This window comes from Simochromis diagramma, unplaced genomic scaffold (genome assembly GCF_900408965.1).
Source record: "Simochromis diagramma unplaced genomic scaffold, fSimDia1.1 OVJJ01000123.1, whole genome shotgun sequence".
Taxonomy (NCBI): Eukaryota; Metazoa; Chordata; class Actinopteri; order Cichliformes; family Cichlidae; genus Simochromis; species Simochromis diagramma.
Genome location: NW_024386778.1, coordinates 5161690 through 5181057, shown reverse-complemented (window position 1 = coordinate 5181057; position 19368 = coordinate 5161690). Strand labels below are relative to the sequence as shown.

At 40.5% G+C, this 19368-nt stretch overlaps 1 protein-coding gene across 1 annotated transcript in view; it reads left to right on the top strand.

The window, feature by feature from the left end:
* The first annotated feature begins 852 nt into the window (after nucleotides 1-852).
* Nucleotides 853-19368, top strand: part of ntm (neurotrimin) — a 471010-nt gene continuing 452494 nt past the window's right edge. The window contains exon 1 of the mRNA XM_040013481.1: nucleotides 853-1117. Within this exon, the coding sequence (XP_039869415.1) occupies nucleotides 1057-1117 (61 nt within the window). The 5' untranslated portion in view covers nucleotides 853-1056. The remainder of the gene's footprint in view (nucleotides 1118-19368) is intronic.

Sequence of the window (19368 nt, the reverse complement as noted above, 5' to 3'; positions counted from 1 at the left end):
CATGATTCTGCATAACCTGTTAAAAAAAACATTGTCCTTGAAAGCTGAGTTCAAAAATTTGCAAAAACAAAAGCACCCCCTTGAAAAAAAATTGTGCTTGTGCACTGACACTACTCTCCAATTTACTTTTAATGTAATTTTTAAAACCTTTTTGGCATGCAGAGGTGCACAGGAAACTACATTGTTTAAGTTATTTCTTTCATGTTCAGTCGTAAATGAAGTGCTTCGCTGCAGTAATATGCAGTAATAGCATACTGACTCTTGAATGCAGATTTTGAACATCTCTGAGGTCAAGAATCAGCTAGACCAGAACAGATAACCCTAAGTGTGCGATCCCTTCTCTGTGTCATTTATTTTTGAGAAACGATCACAGAACTAACTAGACAAATTAAAGTTCTAGTCGACATGTTAGGGATCTAAAACTAAGTCTGATATGAATATTGCTCACGATTAAATGTTTGTTTAAGGCTGCATATATTACTCTACCTGTTGCAAATAATACAGATAATACATTTGATACTGGGCACCAATGACAAAATATACACTGAAAAAACTAAAATGAAGACTGCAGGTATTTCACAGACATTGTTGTTGTTTCTCTTCGTTCTTTCATTTTCAGAAATATTGCGGGAAAAAACAGTAAATAAGTAATCAGTAAAATTCGGCTGTGGTAATGGCTACTTAAAACCAGAACCTTTAAATTACTTACTCAAGGGCCCAGCTTGAAGCTAGCGACATACAACCTGACTACAACAGGAAGCATGTTGATGACTGCTTCAGTTTAAAAGCACCAGACCCGCCACCTCCCTATTTGTGCGCTTAAACACGTACACGCAATCGGAAGTGGTTTCTGTACTTACGGCTAGCTTCCCGTTAGCACCGCTGCCAATAACCAGTGGAAGGAGGAGGGACTCTGTGGACCGCTGCGTTGGCGGATGCTTTACAGTCAGACGGGGAGACTGAGGACTTGGAGACAAAACACTTTTCTGGATTTTAAAGGACTTGTTGGTTAATTACCTCAGACGACAGCACAAGCATAGAAAAAGATCGATAAATATGGTGAATCCTGTGTTCTGGGCTATGCTGGTCTGCATGACCGTCCTGCTGATTGAGCAAGGTAAGTGATAGATTTTTTTCATTCTTGACGCACTTGTTATCGCTATCTTGGAGTCCGTTTGTACCGGATAGTTTGTTAATGTATTAAGTGCCCTATTCATGGCGGTGTCTGCTCCTGCGTTTGACTCCTTAATGCTTGCAATCTCGGCTCAGCAGCTTAAATTAAGCGATTACTGAAGCGCCGTTGAGCTTTCTTGGTGGTAGTGACTAGACTCTGTAAGTGTTCCAGGGGTTACTCTGAACGTGTCTTTACAGCTGCATCCCCTTTTCTTGCGTAAAAGTTCGTCATGCCAAGGTAATTCTGAGCAGTAGTTGGGCTCTGTCTGTATGTATATATATCCACCTAACAAAAAACGGAAAAAAAAATCATGATCTTTTCTGAAGGCTGGGTTTCAGTCACACAGCTCTTTATTTTTATGCACCCGCAAATCGCAATTTAGCGCTCGTGGCTCCTGGGGATGTGGATTATTTTGACGCATGTCAGATCATGGCAAAGGTGAGGTTCTGGCTGCAAAGTATTAATGGCCAGTGATTAGGTATTAGTTCTTAATCCACATTGACTGTGTTGTCCGGTCATGCAAGTTAAGCCATGTATTCTCTGCGCAGGCAAAGGGGCTTTGTTGTTGGAAGGTAGAGCAGTGAAGCAGCTCAGGCTTTCCCATCGTGTTTCCACCTGACATGAATGATTCAGACCAGTAACTGAATTGTACATAGACAGAGGTCTGTTTAAAAGATACAAATAAAAGGTACCTCAGTAAAATAAAGTATGCTTTTATCAGTGCTCATTCCCAATAAACATGTTACGTTTTTCCTTTTGTTAGTGTTTGAGCTCCATTATCAGTTTAAATTGAGGATGGGACTGGGACACACATACAGTGGGGAAAAGTAAATATCCAACCACTTTGCTAAGTAAATAAAGATGCTATTCACATGAAATTTTCACCATATGTTGGTAACAACCATCCAATCCACACATGGAAATGGAAAAGGGCCTGGTTCTTTTCTGCTCTGATTACTCAAAGCACCTTATACAATTTGCCTAATTCGCCCATTCTTGCAAGCACTTTTTTCTATGCTTTTTCTATCTAACGTCCACACACATTTATACTCCGATGGATTTAAAAGCAACTTGGAGAAATCATCTTGCTCAATGATATTTGGTATGCAGATTGCAGCAACCAGGGATCGAACCACCAACCTTACAATTAGTAGATGACCAAGAAATCAAACGATTGCTGTCCATAAGTTAGGTAATGTGTAATAATGAGAACTGACACAGGGAAAAAGTACTGAACACGATTACTGAAATGTGTTTAATGCTTTGTACGAAAGCCTTTGTTGGTGATGGTAGCTTCAAGTTGCCTCTTGTATGGAAAAACTAGTGGCATGCATTGGTCAGTTGTGAATTTGACCCATTTTCCATGCAGTCTTCTAAACCTGAAGGTTCTGTGGGCCCCCTCGATGAGCACTGAGGTTTTGTTCTTTACATGGATTTTCAATTGGATTCAGGTCAAATGACTGGCTGGGCCATTTGATCAGCTTTATAATATTTCTTTGAAACACATTGAGAGTTTCCTTGGGTCTGTGTTTGGGGTCATTCTTGTGCTGAAACATCTTCATCATCCTGGTAGATGGCAGCAGATTTTTATCAAGAATGTCTCAGTGCATTTTTCCATTCATCCCCCCTTCAATTGTACGAAGCATGCCAGTGCTGTTTGCTGAAAAACAGACCCACACTCTGATTTTTCCACCCCCAAACTTCACTTATGTTTTTTTTCTTCTGCTTCATACTAAGGCACATTGAAAAATTAAAGAAACAAGTATAAAGTAAAGAAACGAAATTACACAGAATAGTCCTCTTTAAAGTATTTATGTTATTGCTTGTGCTTGTGAATGTTAAGTGGACATTAAATAGTTAAAACTGTGTCGCTGAAGTGTAATTGTAGGTGTACAGTGCATTTCATCTGTGAACATCATCACGACTGTTCGTTTATGAGTGAAATAATGTTGGCCTGTATGCAAAGGAATACAAAAAGAACCATGCAGGCAAAGAGGAAAGAAGGTAGCTCCGCTCCTGTAGTCTTTCCTACTCTCTAACTGATAGAGATGAAGATGTAAGAAGCGCCTTGGCTGAAGCTGCAGCCTCTGTGGTGCAAAGCAGTGTACATATGGATGGCAGTCAACATGAATGAGTGCCTGAAGAGGTTCTCTATGCACCTGTAAGGGATGAGCCGCAGACCAAAATTGCTATGAGGCTGTGTCAGCTCTCTGTAGAGAGGGTGGGAAGCTTTGTCCACACTTTCCTTCAGTTTAGTCCCCTGTTGACATGTTTTGTGCTATAGTTCTTTAATCTTCTCTTTCCATTTTCTCTAGCAGTAATTTCCTGGAGACAGCTGACATCATGCACAGTACATCAGTCTCTTGTTGTCCTTTAGTTTTCTCATGTGTAGCAGGAAAATGTGGGAATATGTCAAGGTCAGCTTCACAGCACTCTCACATAAATGCAGTCTTACATAATTTTGTGTTGTTTAATATGGTTGCTACAAGCAGTTGGATGGACTCGACATGGTGAAATTGACTCGTGCTTGACAGTCAAATCACATAAAATAAATTTGAGTCACGTGAAGTAAAGTAATCATATGAAGAATATAAATGAATGGATGAATTTAACCATGCAGGTCTGTGCATTCTGTAAAGTGAGGCAGTAGTTCATCTGCTGCTGAACCTTCTGTTTCTGTCAGTGGACTGAATTTATTATACTTTTAGAATATTTCCATAAAATCAGGGAGGATCTGAAGCCCAACAAACATTAGAAACATTAGAAAGGTTGGTGGAAAGTAGTCAAATTCAAAGTTGCAAAAAAGAAAAGGCAAGCAATGAAAGTAAGAAAAAAACCCAAAACACAATATGTCATCTGAGTATCACACTGCTCCCAAAGAGGCAGCATGTTTTTTTTCTTACACAGAAAATAAGACCATTGCTTTCTGGAGTAATAATCCAGCTGAGGATAAACACTAATGTTGCAGCCTTATTGTCTAATCGGACTGCCTTCCTCCCTCCATCTCTGTATGTGGCTGGGAAAACACAGTGCTGTCTGTGTTGCCAGGATTCAACAGAAACTCTTGTGGAGTTTTTTTTCCTTGCGGGGGGTTGAGACACTTGTAGGCCTGTGTATTGTTTCTTTTTCCTTTCTCCATCAGGCTGTGTCAGCCAAAGGCGAGAATTGTGTCCTGTCAGATCAACAGTTGTTCTAGGATGACCAGCTGAGAAAGCGGAGATGGATAAGGGTGGTGGCACAGGGGTCACGGTGTGCCTGGTTTTTTTTTTTTTTTTGGTGGGTTTTTTGTTTCTTTTTTTTGGAAGGAGGGGGGGGGGGGGGTGCTTTTGTTAAAAAACGTTAATAATTGTTGACAGGTAGAGTGAGGGTTTTTTTTTCCTCTTGCAGGGCTACTGCTCCTCGGAATCTCAAGGCAAAAATAGACAGAGCTTTGCGGTGTACAGTGGACTTGTCCACATACAGCCTTGTAGCAGCATATATATGGACAGAACCGATGACTGACAAAGTCAGGTAGATGTCACCACCCGTTTACAGTGCTGTAATATCAAAATAAATGAATGGAATAGAATTGGCCATGAGATGTTGTTGAAGCCAGGGGGTTTCTCTCCCTTGGAAAACTGGACGATTAATGTTGAAATCCGGAACATGAGATATTTTGATAATCCTTTAAACCACGCTGCCTGAACCTGCATCTACTTTTATTAGTCCAAGACCTCCACTGGTATTAACCTGTTTTATATGATATGAGTATTTAAGAAATGTAGTTTGAATGAATGGCAAGTGAATGTCTTTAACTTCAACTTCAAAAATGCAGTTTGGTCATAACCTTGAACTGTGCTATTCAGTAAATAGTCCATTAATTCACAGGGTCTCATTTGTGCTAATGCGTGACCATTCAGATAAGTTGCCATTACCATGGCAACGAAGATGACTTCTTTGGAAAGTTTCGACATCGGTTATCTGTTTCACAGAATAAAGGAAACACAGATGCTTCTACTTGTATAGCTGTAGAAATTATACATTTTTACACTCCTGCACACCTTTTAAACCCCACACTTGTTTCTGTCTTTTTTTCCAGTTTAATTATGGCCAAAATGTATGTATGTATACCTCTCATGTAATTGTTTGAGCAAATCCGAACAGAACAGATTTATAGTTTTGTTGATCGACAGTTTGGTGTTAAAAGTTTTCTAAAAAAATAACATTGGCTAAAAGGTTACTGGACACCAACGCATTGCAACTTCTTATCTGGTGCGTGTCTTTTATTTTGACAGCAAATGTGCACCTGTGGACCACTTATGTGCACCCCTGCATATTTGGTTAATGACATTTTTTTTAATTATAAAAATTTATGTTGGATATTTTTATATGACAGGATTGTGATGAGATGGTTAACACTCCCAAAGGCCCTTTAAGGAGTTCTCAGGCATATAGAGACCTTCAGAGTTTTTAAGTCATTCCTTTCAACAGCTCTGTGGACCTCGGGAGCAGTGTGCTCATCATGAGAAGCACTGAGTTTGCATGGTTTTCTGTCTCTGTATTAACCCTGTGTCAGATTGACGACCTGTCCAGGGTGTACCCCACTTCTCACCCTATGGTAGCTGGGATAGGCGCCAGCTCCCCACCCCAGACAGTGATAAGGATAAGCAGAAGAGAATTGATGGATATATGATGGAAACATATTGACTACCAAAGAAAAATAAGAAAATAAGGAATGGACTAATTTCTTCTGAAACTTTGCTTTAGGAGGAATCTACAATGCTGTGTTTCTTACAGATGAACTTTACCTAAGTACGTCACCCAGGCTTATTAATGGCAAGTAATTTAAGTCTTTTGTTTTAGATGTTTCTATTTATTTGGGCACATATTCACTGTACTTGTGGGTAGTTGCTGCTAGCCACTGGCTTGCTAGCCAGTTGGGCGAGTTCCTATTATCATGCATCTACCTCTCCAGAGTCTCTTGTCCTGTGGTTGGTCAGACATTGATTCCACTGTCTCCAGATGAAGGTCCTGGTCGTAGTTCTCCTGAAGAGGTCCAGTGGGTGCTAGAGGCACTCTAGCTCACAAGTGGACAACAAGTACATTCTATGTATTTTTCTGAATATTTTCCTAATTTAAGCGCTTTGAGTGCTCAGATAGAGCAGAGAAGCGCTATATAAGAACCAGTCCAGTCCATCTAATTTTCTATTTTGTCCTTATTTGTCTTCTCTGTCCTCTTCTATGTCCTTCTATTAATTTAGGTCTTTGAACTAGGGATGTGCCTGAGTAGTTGACGACATGACTATTTTCACTAGTCAGACCAAATGCACAGTCATTTAATCTAATTGTTAGCATTTTAATTGACACCCAATACTGGTAAACTGTTGTGTCCTAGATGTTATGCAGCCATCTGCCACCAGATGGAACATAGTTGCTGAGACCTCCAAAAGTTGATTCTGTTCATCTGGACGTAGCGTTTTGTGGGAGAAACATTTCGTCATCATCCAAGTGACTTATAAACAGTACATTTGCATAATGACTGAAACCAGCCCACTGAAAGAACAATGGGCTGGGAGGTCAGTTCCTTAATCTTAATTATGCTAATTCTCATGACCCTTGATCAACAACCACTGACCAAAACCAACTGATCAATGGCCATGAGTACCATTCACATAGAGTTGGGGAATGGCTGCAATCACAGCATTGTAAGATGGCGAAAGATGTACCCTTAGGCCCCCTCCTTGATTCAGAGGTGGTCTTTCCCTTTTCACGTAAATGGCCTCCTTGACTCTGTGCTCAAACCAGCATTCCTCCCTGTCCAAGATGTGTACATCCTCATCTTTGAAAAGAGTGTCCACTGGCCTGTAGGTGTAAATAGACTGCAGAGTACACTATGTTACTCTGTTTGTGTCGGGGGACCCGATCCTTGGGGTGGAACAATTTTTGGCGCAGCGTGTTTTGGGGTTTAAAAGCCACAGAGACCCGGTGTTTAGAAAAAATGCGTCTCAACTGCTCCGATACTCCTGACACATACGGGATCACCACAGATTTTCACTTAGGCAGCGGTTGTCCTTCTCTCCTGGATTGGCTGGAGCTTTCTTCTGGTACCTTCCCAGCTTGGACAAAATGGTACACGTCAGATTTTAGATGTCCCCCAAAAGTCCAGCAGGGATAACCACATTTACTCAGGGCCTTCTTGATGTGCTGTTCTTCTGCCTCCCTGGCCGCTGTGTCAGTGGGGATGGTGTTCGCTCTGTGTTGTAGCGCCCTAATGACACCCAGTTTGTGCTCCAGTGGATGATGAGAGTCAAACCTTAAATACTGATCCGTATGCGTAGGTTTATGGTACACGTCAGCTTTTAGATGTCCCCCATTACTGATGGAAATCTCAGTCTCAGAAGGCTAACCTGCCGCTTTTCATATCCTCCCTGGTGAATTTGATGTGTTGGTCCACCAAGTAAATGTGATCTGTGAAATGTGGTACGTCCTGAGATTTGATTTTCACCCAGGTGTCATCCACATATCTGAACCAATGGCTTGGTGGTGTTCCAGGGTAGGATAGCAAAGCCCTCTTTTCCACTTCTTCCATGTACAAATTGGCCACGATGGGTGAAACTGTTGAGCCCATGGCACACCCATGTTTCTGCCTGTAGAACTGACTCTTGTATGTGAAGTAGGTGGAATGAAGACACAGCTCCAAAAGCAAACGCACTTGGTCGATGCTGAGAGTGGTCCTGTTGCTGAGGTTGGTGTCTTACTGTAATCTCTTACGGACTACCTCCAATGCTTCCGTGACTGGGATGCACGTGAAGAGGGATGTAACGTCGTACGAGATCATGGTTTCATCTGTCTCCATAATGACATCTCTCACCTTCTCAACAAAATCCAGGGTGTTCTGGATGTGGTGTTCAGAGCTGCCTACTAGCGGGTTGAGGATCAAAGCCAGAAACTTGGAGATGTTATAGGTGACCGAGTTGATCATACAGATAATCGGTCTTAAAGGTCCACTCTGTTTATGTATCTTCGGTAAACCATACAGACTTGGTGTAGACAGCCTGTGGTATGAGGTCCGGTCAATAGCCATGTCTTGTTCTAACTGCTTCAGACAGTCTATCACCCTCTTCCTGTAACCACTTCCTGGGTCTCGTTTCAGGGGCTCATAAGTATTTTCATCACTGAGTAGTGACAAAATTTTCTCATGATAGTCTTTCTAGTTTAGCAATACTGTGCAGCTACCCTTGTCTGCCGGAAGGATAAGTAATGTGAGTGCCTTCCTCTCCTCCATGGTGATGTTGGATGCTGAGGGCTTTGCATTGCTGATTTCGTCCGTAGTTGCTCTGCTTCCACTTCTGCAATATTGTTGTTTCAAATTGCTGTTTCTGTGGCTGTGATCAGCTCCACTAGCGGGATTTGTCTTGGTGTGACAGCAAAATTCAACCCTTTAGCAAGGATGTTTTTCTCTGTTTGGGTGAGCTGTCTGTCAGACAAATTCTTCACCCACATCCTCGGTGTCGCATCTTTCTCTCTTCTGGCCACTGACGACACTCTCCGTATTTTGTGGTGGTTTCCAACGTACAACAAGTAAGTCAAACTTCCTTTGTTGCCTGGTCTTAGACTTCTTGTGCTGTGCTAGACGAGCCTTCTCAGTAAAGTCAAACACCTTTTTAAGAATATTCTCATCTAAAAGCATTGTCAGTCTCTATCGAATTTGCTCCTCTTGAGATTTTAGCATGTCGATGGTAAAATTTGTTTGCCTCACCCATTCATTAAGCAACTGATGCTGTGCCTTCTGGAGGACTTTTGTTGCCCGGAAGCCTTTAACTGAAGAGCTCATTCAACTTTACATAAATCTTACATCGCTAGCACTATGACACTGAAGTGCTGTACTGTATGTTTGTAAGTTTTCTCCCCAACAAACACAACAATGTCGATGAAAGGCACCTGTGGTAGCACCCAAAAGGCAGAGGAAGATGCTAGCCATCACACAAAAGGTTCTTCTGGACATGATATAGGAAGATAGAATTTACCATATTTTTCAGACCATAAGGCACACCAGATTATAAGGCGCATTAAGCGAAACAAAACAGTCAGATAAGTCAAACTTTACTCAACTCATTCTTCTTGATTCCTCTACTTCCGTACCATTGATTCATTAATGTTGAATTCTCTCACAGCTGCTCTATTCCCATGTTCTGGACTTGAAAACAGGGTTTGATCTTTAGTTTCATTCTATAATACTGGACTTATTTTTCTACAAAGGTTTGAACTTTGAGAGTGTTTAAGTAAGACATAAAAGTCTGAAAATGTTCATGCCTGTCTGAGAAAAGTGTATAAAGTATGTACTGAGGGGGTTTTACAGCCTTAAAACAGCTATAATAATTGTAAAAAATAAAGTTGGCTACTTCGCGAATTTCACCTATCACGGGTTATTTTTAGAATGTAACTCCCATGATAAATGAGTTACCACTGTATTCTTTCACAAAGCTCAAAGTATGACAAGATTTACTGTCACAATAGTCAAATGTTCTTAAGCTAACTTTACAACATGCAGACTTTTGCTCTTGTACAACAGGACTTTGAATAAAGACAGATTACTGTGATCTTATGAACCAGTTGCAGGATGCAAATAAAAACTAATAACTCTTCTTTATGTAGGTACAAAGTAGTGCTTATAGTAATGAAACAACATTTCATGGCTGTACTGGTTGATTCAGGTTGCTGTTACATTTAAAATAGATTTTTCTTCATTGTCAGTGCAATTGTATTTGATGAATGTGAAATTCCACACTTTGATTTATGGAATCAACTGGAAGCCCTGATGTTTTTGGCAAAAAGGAAATTAGAAATTGGTATTAACTGATATGCAGTTGTCTTTTTCATTCCTTTGGTGAGAAGCAATTTTCTACTTCTGTATTGTTGTGTGGGTGGGTGTAGGGGTTTTGATATTTGGTATTTCTACAAATTCAACACAAGTAAGTCATTTCTGGGTGTGAAAAAGTTTCCAAGGGTTTAATGGAGGCCTGATTGATTTACTCATACTCACTTTGGGTCAACAATCAATTTTCTGCACAGGAAGGCTTTCAGCATTGAGACTGCATTGCGTATGGCATTGACAATTCAGACAAAGAAGGAAAAAAACAAATCTTAAGAGATACAATGATACACTGTGTTTTAACTTAAAAAATAAAAAGACGTCCATGGGTAGAATTGAACAGACTTTGTCCTGGAGGAAATTTCTGAAATGTTAAGATGAAATGTAGATAGACATTGCTGCACCATGGAAAAATATTATCTTTATCAATTTCTTTGTTCATACATGGGAAAATGTGATTATGTCCCTAGTTTGCATTCAGCTTCACTTTTACTTCCTAGATATCTAGTAATGCACCATAATCATGCAGTTTAATAAGGAACATGGATAGTGACTTTAGACCTTATACATTCATTAGGTTTCTGTGTCTGAGGAATACTGCCTTTATGATTGGCCTCTTTTGGGTTAAGGGAATGCCAGAGGCTGTTAGCACATTTACACTGAGCACTGAGTGTTTCAAACTCTGCCAATGACTTATGATTGTCTGTATGATTGTCTGACTTACATATTGTCTAACAGATGTTAAAGGACTTAAGCTACCTCAGAAATAGAGATGACTCTATTCCTGTAGAGTGCAGTGTTTTTTTTTTTCTAACCCACTTCAGTTCATTATTTATGTGTACTCCGATGTATTTATAGTCCTCCACAATGTCTACATTGACCCCACCTGGATTGAAACAGTGATCACAGGTTTCTTGGTCCTCCTAAAGGCCACGATCAATTCTTTGGTCCTTGTCATGTTTGAGCTGCAGATGATTCTGCTCGCAGCACATGGCAAGAGTCAACCACAGCCCTGTACTCCCCTCACCGTCACTGATGCATCCAACCACTGCAGAGTCATCAGAAAACTTCTGAAGATGGCAGGTTTCTGTGCAATGGCTCAAGTTTGTGATGTAGAAGGTGAAGAGGAAAGGGGAGAGGATGTTCCCTTGTTGTGTCCCTGTGTAGCTGATCACTTTGTTAGACACACATTGTTGAAGATGCACATATACTCAGGTACATGTTTCTTTATATTTTATTATGTTACAGATTAAGTCATTTGTTCATACTTTGTTCTTTCTTTTCAGTCTTCATGTTGGTCAGGTGTGGGGAAACGCCCGCCTAGCATTTCCTCATTTTAAGTCCTGATGATGATGTTGTGGGTGGCTGTGGCTCAGGTGGTAGAGCAGATCAGCTACTGATTGGAAGGTTGGTAGTTCGATCCTTGGTTCGATCCTTGCATGCCAAATGTCCTTGGGCAAGATACTAACCCCAAGTTGCCCTCCAATGCGTTCATTAGAGTGTGAATGTGTGTATGTTTATTAGTTTGCACTTGAGTTTAGAAGTGCTTGGGTGAATGAGGCATGTTGTATACAGCGCTTTGAGTACTCTGGGAGAGTAGAAATCAGTCCATTTACCATGACATCAGCACGTCAAACCAAGTGGAGGGGTTTCTTTGTCTATAGAAATGCTTCCTTTTGTTTGTTTCAAGGTCTAAAGAGATTTGTTGAATCTTTTTGTTTTTCGTAAATAGAGCCGTTTAGTTGCGTAAATGTGCCAATTAGAAGTGTGAGGAGGTTTTGTATCTTTTTTTAATCATCTGTGTAGAGTTTTAGATCAGTTCAAGTGAGTGGTACTGGCCGGGCTAATTGAAGGGAGATTGATGGCCCTATATATAGTCTGTCTCTGCCAGATTTAGAAGAGAGAGGAGAGGTGAGCTGTGTTACCAGATCCATGTACTGTTGAGTTTTGTTAATTGAGTTACTTTGGGGGGAAGTTTTGTTAAGTTACACATTAAATGGAGTTCACTGTAAATAAATTGCTCACCCCTGGAAACCCGAAATGTCTGTGTAGTCTGCTTCCCTACTACCTTCTGTAACGTTCAAGTCGGACTACTTTACAGTCCTACAGTGCTGAGACTTAACACTTCAGTTTGATTCTGCCGTTCTCGACTGGGCCCATTAGACAGGGGTGCAGGTAGGGCTGCTCGATTATGGCAAAAATGATAATCACGATTATTTTCACTGAAATTGAGATCTCGATTATTTGACGATATTTATTTAACCCTTTAAGACCTACTATAGAACCAAGTCCGCCAGAGCTTATATTATTTTTTTACATGTTGTAGTGCCATTTATGGGAGCATTTCAAGTTGCTATACAACTGTTATAGCCCATATTTTAATAATATGTATGCATTAAGTCCATAGTAACTACATTAATTGCCAAAAAGTTTAATAAACTACAAAAAAAATTGAAAATAGTTTTTGTTTTGTTTTTTACATATATTTCTACTTGGAGAAATTTAAGAGGCTTATCCCTCAAAACTTTAAATACAAAAAAGTTGCAAAAAATAGTTTACAACAACAGGAAATTTATTTTGAGTGTCTTCATAGATTTATTTTGGAGATACACCAATTTTTATATACACTGCAGGAAAAACGAAAAAACAATTCTATGATGCAAATTTGCAAAGAAAACAGCATGCGCATCAAAATAAACTATTTCCAGCAGTGCAATTCTAGTTCTAAGCATCCCAGCAACTATTCAGAAAAGTCAAACATGACCAGTATAGGCTTTTAAGGCCTACAAGTAAAAAACTACATTTCCGCGAAAATGACGTCACTTCCGGTTTCGGCCAGGAACTGGCGGACATGTGATAGTTCGCGCTGACGCCTGTTTCACTGTGGGAAGTGTTACGAACAGCTGATCGGATCGGCAAAGCGTGTTTCTGGAATATTATGTTTTTGTTCCTGCAAGCGCTTTTTATGGAAGGAAACCGTGACCGAGGACAAGCTGATGGCATAAGATGTAAGTACAACTCCTCCGGTTTCATATGCAAAACAAATTATTGCGCTAGCTTACACGGTTCAGGTTCTACAGGGATTTAAAAATAGTTACACAAAACGGAGCGTGCTGCTCTGACCGGCTTTAAAGGGTTAACAATGACTTTAAAAAATAATATAAAATAGTGTGCAACACTACTGAAGTTTTTTTTTTTTTTACCTCTCTTTTCAACCAACGGCAGTCACTCTCCTCTCCAAATAACTTCTGCTTAGCTTTCCGAGCTTCCCTCGGGTCCTCTTAATCAGCGGTCTCCAACCTTTTTTGCGCCACGGACCGGTTTATGCCCGACAATATTTTCACGGACCGGCCTTTAAGGTGTCGCGGATAAATGAGGGAGGGGCTAATAATCGGCTCAGTCATTTTTAATGATCGTTGAAAGCCCAGATCGTAATCGTGATTAAAATTCGATTAATTGAGCAGCCCTAGGTGCAGGAGAGTGAACAGAAATGGTGAAAGCTGCAAGATCAAATTTGTTCTCTGATATCATTGTCTCTTACTCTCACAACCCCTGTGTGGTTTTTTTTGTTTTTGTTTGGTTTTTATTAAACACAGTGAGCTCCTTAAGGTTTATGTATCTGTTCATCTAGATTTTTCCTGTGAAGTTTGTGATAAGTTTCTTCACTTTTTGGCACGAGGTTGTAAGCACTAGTGCCCTCATTACACCACCCTACATGATCCATCCATCCTAATCACCTGTTTGGCTTTCTTTGATTTGAGCCTGTCGTCCTCTCCTTTTCAGAGTAATTGTTTTCCAGTATGAAGCCATTACACCCCCCCTCCAACTCCAAAGGTTTTTTTCTACTTTTGCTCCTTTTATTCTTGCTAGTATTAACAGTAGTTTGACCTCTGGTGTGGTGCCAACAAAAGTTTAAACATGCTGTATTGAAATTGTAGCTCTGAGTGCATTCTGAGTGCAGCTTGGTCCAGCCTCTGGTAGGGCTTCTTAATGTCAGTCACTTCCTCTATCTGCTGGTGGTACATATCATACAGGGGCCTATCCTTCCATGATGGTTCCTCCTCTATCTTGGGTTTCTGCTGCCTGAGGTATTCACTGAGCATGCGGTTGGTCGGGGCCATCTTCCTGATGCATTCGTGGATGTTTGTTGTCTAATCCTGGACTCTGGTACTGACACTTACCAGTCTATAGTAAATGAACTGATTCTTATATAGCGCTTTTCTACTCTCCCAGAGTACTCAAAACGCTCTATACAACATGCCACATTCACCCAGTCACACCCATTCTCACAAGCACTTTCCCTATACTTAGTGCTTTCTAAGTACATTCCCACACATTCACACTCCGATGGATGCATCGTAGAGCAACTTGGGGTTAGTATCTTGCCCAAGGATACTTGATATGCAGACTGGAGGAGCCAGAGATCTAACCACCAACCTTCCGATCAGTAGGTGACCTGCTCTACCTCCTGAGCTACAGCCTCCTTCCTTCTGCTTAGCATACAGGCTAAGGATGCTGATGCTGATCCCTCCGTGCATGGTTGTAACTGTCCTCAATACCTGCAATGTTGTCCTCTGATAATGCAATCCGCTCAGTTCAGACTACCTTCCCCCTCTTTGTTATCATCCGACTACACTTCTCCAATCCAAACGACATTCCAATGTCGTCGCTATATATCCTGTATATCAAATTTCAGATTAGGTTTTTTTTTTGTTATCAAAAAAATAAAGAGTGTAAAATCAAAATAATATAAATAAAATAGCATGCATTGATAAATTATATATTTGCCTGGACATGGTACAAGATAACATTAAATCTTGAAATTGCTTTTTTGGAAATTTGGTTATTAAAAAGTGTATCCTTATTTGATTTGGATGACAGCAAAAAGTTACATAGCCTCGCAACTTATTTATAAACAGGATTAAGTATGAATCTTCCTTTCTTCTGTAACAAGTATGTGACTGTTTCAGGACTTCTTTACAGGCTAATTTTCTGCAAAGCTCCTTGCATTATGTTAAACTTCACAAGCTTATTAAATTTAATTAAAGCTTATTTTCCCTGCCTTATAATTAATGCCTAACGCTTGAGTGGCAGTGTTAATAGTATTTTAAATGGTCAATACAAAATGGATGTTTTTCATTAATCAAAATCCCATTGCTCTGATTCCTGCCAAGTCATTTTCTTAGCTTCATAGCTTTCATTCTATTCAATTCAATTTACTTTTATTTATGCAGCGCCAAATTACACGAACAGTCACTTTAAGGTGCTTTATATTATATATTGTACAATAATACAGACAGAGAAAAACACAACAATCATATGACCCCCTATGAGCAAGCACTTTGGCAACAGTGGGAAGGAAAACTCCCTTTTAACAGGAAGAAACCTCCAGCAGAACCAAGCTCAGGAGGGGCTGCCATGTGCCGCGACCGTTTGGGGTGAGAAAAGGAGAGAGAAGACAGGATAAAAGACATGCTGTGGAAGAGAGCCAGAGATTACAAGTATGATAACAAGTATGATTCAGTGCAGAGAGGTCTAGTATTATATGTTCCTCCCAGGTCAGTTCCAAAACACGCCGTGCCAAAAATTGGGCAACCCCAAGGATTGGGTCCCCCGACACAAAAAGAGAAACATAGTGTACACTGTTAAGTGCCAGGAGGATTGACGGGATTTATACATCAGGGAAACCAAACAACCTCTGGCGAAGCGGATGGCACAACACAGAAGAGCTACCTCGTCATGCCAGGACTCTGCATTTGTAACTCTTCAAATGGTTTGGAGGAAGTAATTATGGAAGTTAACTCAGAAAGATCAATTGGAGAAAAGACAAAATGAATATTAATGGTACTGAAAGTACCTCTAGATAATGTTATATCTGTGAAATAATTATGGGTAATTTTTTCTCTAATGGTTAAAATTTTATTTGTAAAGAAGTTCATGAAGTCAGTTACTAGTTAATGTTAAAGGAATGGTTGGGTCAACAGTGCTCTGACTTTTTGTCAGCTTGGCTACAGTGCTGAAGAGAAACCTAGGGTTGTTCTTATTTTCTTCAATCAGTCCTGAATAGTAAGTTCTAGCTTTGCGGAGGGCTTTTTTATTAGCAGCAAACTATTACTCCAGGCTAAATGTTTATCTTCTAAATTTGTCATGCACCATTTCCTCTCCAGCTTACAAGTTATCTGCTTTAAGGTGCATGTTTGAGAGTTATACCAGGAAGTCAAGTACTTCTGGTTTGAGGCCCTTTTTTCACAGGAGATTTGTTTTCCCTTTCTGAATAAGTAAAAGATGGATTATACTGCTGTCCTTATAACTCAGGGTGTTCTTCTAGAGAGAAAATGAGCTTTAATGTTCAATGCCATGCTAATAAAAAGGGTGCCTGGTCACGTTCCATATTTCCAAAGATTAATTAAAATAGTCATAAAAACTCCAACAGAATATAAGTGAATATAACATCTTTAATTGTAAATGTAATTAAAATTACATACTCTTTAAAGATGATTTTCTTCAATGCAAAAATAAATACATTTTCATACTACAATAATATCATGTAAAATAAGGTATACAAGAAACCTAAACTAAGGCACAAAATAAAATGGCCTTTACAGTCTTATTTCAATGTTTTTTTTTTTTTTGTTGTTGTTGCCTCCTACTAATGTAAAAACCCACTTATTCACTAGCACACTTTAACATTCAAGCGCATGCACAAACATTCTGTCTCACATACACACACGCACCAAGTCTACCTCAGCTGGGACATAATACTGTCAGAACTCTTTTTGGGGGTGTATGTGAGAGGGAATGTGTGTGCGTGTGCTTGCATGTTAAAGTGTGCTAGTGAATGAATGAGTGTGTGTGTCTTAAAGTAATGTGGTGGCTTGAATCTAGAAAATTGAGCATATAACCTTTCTCGCTACTGACTTTTGTTCAGTGTGCTTTGATGCAATGTTTCCTGCATCAGAAAACAAATATACAGGGAGTGCACAATTATTAGGCAAGTTGTATTTTTGAGGAATAATTTTATTATTGAACAACAACCATGTTCTCAATGAACCCAAAAAACTCATTAATATCAAAGCTGAATGTTTTTGGAAGTAGTTTTTAGTTTGTTTTTAGTTTTAGCTATTTTAGGGGGATATCTGTGTGTGCAGGTGACTATTACTGTGCATAATTATTAGGCAACTTAACAAAAAACAAATATATACCCATTTCAATTATTTATTTTTACCAGTGAAACCAATATAACATCTCCACATTCACAAATATACATTTCTGACATTCAAAAACAAAACAAAAACAAATCAGCGACCAATATAGCCACCTTTCTTTGCCAGGACACTCAAAAGCCTGCCATCCATGGATTCTGTCAGTGTTTTGATCTGTTCACCATCAACATTGCGTGCAGCAGCAACCACAGCCTCCCAGACACTGTTCAGAGAGGTGTACCGTTTTCCCTCCTTGTAAATCTCACATTTGATGATGGACCACAGGTTCTCAATGGGGTTCAGATCAGGTGAACAAGGAGGCCATGTCATTAGTTTTTCTTCTTTTATACCCTTTCTTGCCAGCCACGCTGTGGAGTACTTGGACGCGTGTGATGGAGCATTGTCCTGCATGAAAATCATGTTTTTCCTGAAGGATGCAGACTTCTTCCTGTACCACTGCTTGAAGAAGGTGTCTTCCAGTAACTGGCAGTAGGACTGGGAGTTGAGCTTGACTCCATCCTCAACCCGAAAAGGCCCCACAAGCTCATCTTTGATGATACCAGCCCAAACCAGTACTCCACCTCCACCTTGCTGGCATCTGAGTCGGACTGGAGCTCTCTGCCCTTTACCAATCCAGCCACGGGCCCATCCATCTGGCCCATCAAGACTCACTCTCATTTCATCAGTCCATAAAACCTTAGAAAAATCTGTCTTGAGATATTTCTTGGCCCAGTCTTGACGTTTCAGCTTGTGTGTCTTGTTCAGTGGTGGTCGTCTTTCAGCCTTTCTTACCTTGGCCATGTCTCTGAGTATTGCACACCTTGTGCTTTTGGGCACTCCAGTGATGTTGCAGCTCTGAAATATGGCCAAACTGGTGGCAAGTGGCATCTTGGCAGCTGCACGCTTGACTTTTCTCAGTTCATGGGCAGTTATTTTGCGCCTTGGTTTTTCCACACGCTTCTTGCGACCCTGCTTGATTGTTCGATGATCACGCTTCAGAAGCTTTGCAATTTTGAGACTGCTGCATCCCTCTGCAAGATATCTCACTATTTTTGACTTTTCTGAGCCTGTCAAGTCCTTCTTTTGACCCATTTTGCCAAAGGAAAGGACGTTGCCTAATAATTATACACACCTGATATAGGGTGTTGATGTCATTAGACCACACCCCTTCTCATTACAGAGATGCACATCACCTAATATGCTTAATTGGTAGTAGGCTTTCGAGCCTATACAGCTTGGAGTAAGACAACATGCATGAAGAGGATGATGTGGACAAAATACTCATTTGCCTAATAATTCTGCACTCCCTGTATGTATATATATATATATATATATATATATATATATATATATATATATATATATATATATATATATATATATATATACATACATACATACATACATACATACATACATAACACCCAGCACGCCCCTGCGGGCGGTTTATCCTTCAAGCTCGGGTCCTCTACCAGAGGCCTGGGAGCTTGAGGGTCCTGCGCAGTATCTTAGCTGTTCCCAGGACTGCGCTCTTCTGGACAGAGATGTCTGATGTTGTTCCTGGGATCTGCTGGAGCCACTCGCCTAGCTTGGGAGTCACCGCACCTAGTGCTCCGATTACCACGGGGACCACTGTTACCTTCACCCTCCACATCCTCTCGAGCTCTTCTCGAAGGTCTGCTAGATGATGTTAATGCAGCACTACGGACAATACCTACAACCACGATTACCGACACTAACAAGCTGATCTACAATACGGCAGCAGTGATCAGTGAGATGCTTGGCTACAAGTTGAACAGCCACAAGGGGCAGTACCCTCCATGGAGAAGGAGGCTAGAGGGCAAGATCAAAGTAGCACGGAGGGAGGTTAGCCAACTAACGGAGTTGCAGAAAGGTGCGACAAAGAAGGTGCATAAAAAATACAGCAAGCTGTCCATACCTGAGGCCTTGGAAACTGCCAAGCAAAGACTCACAGCCTTGGCCAGCCGCTTGAGGAGGTACACTAGAGAGATAGAAGGCAGGAGAATAAACCAGCTGTTCTCCACAGAACCAGCAAAGGTGTACTCTCAGTGGCAAGGGAACAATAATAATAATAAGAGAACAGCACCACCAAGGCTGGAGACGGAGCAATACTGGAAGAG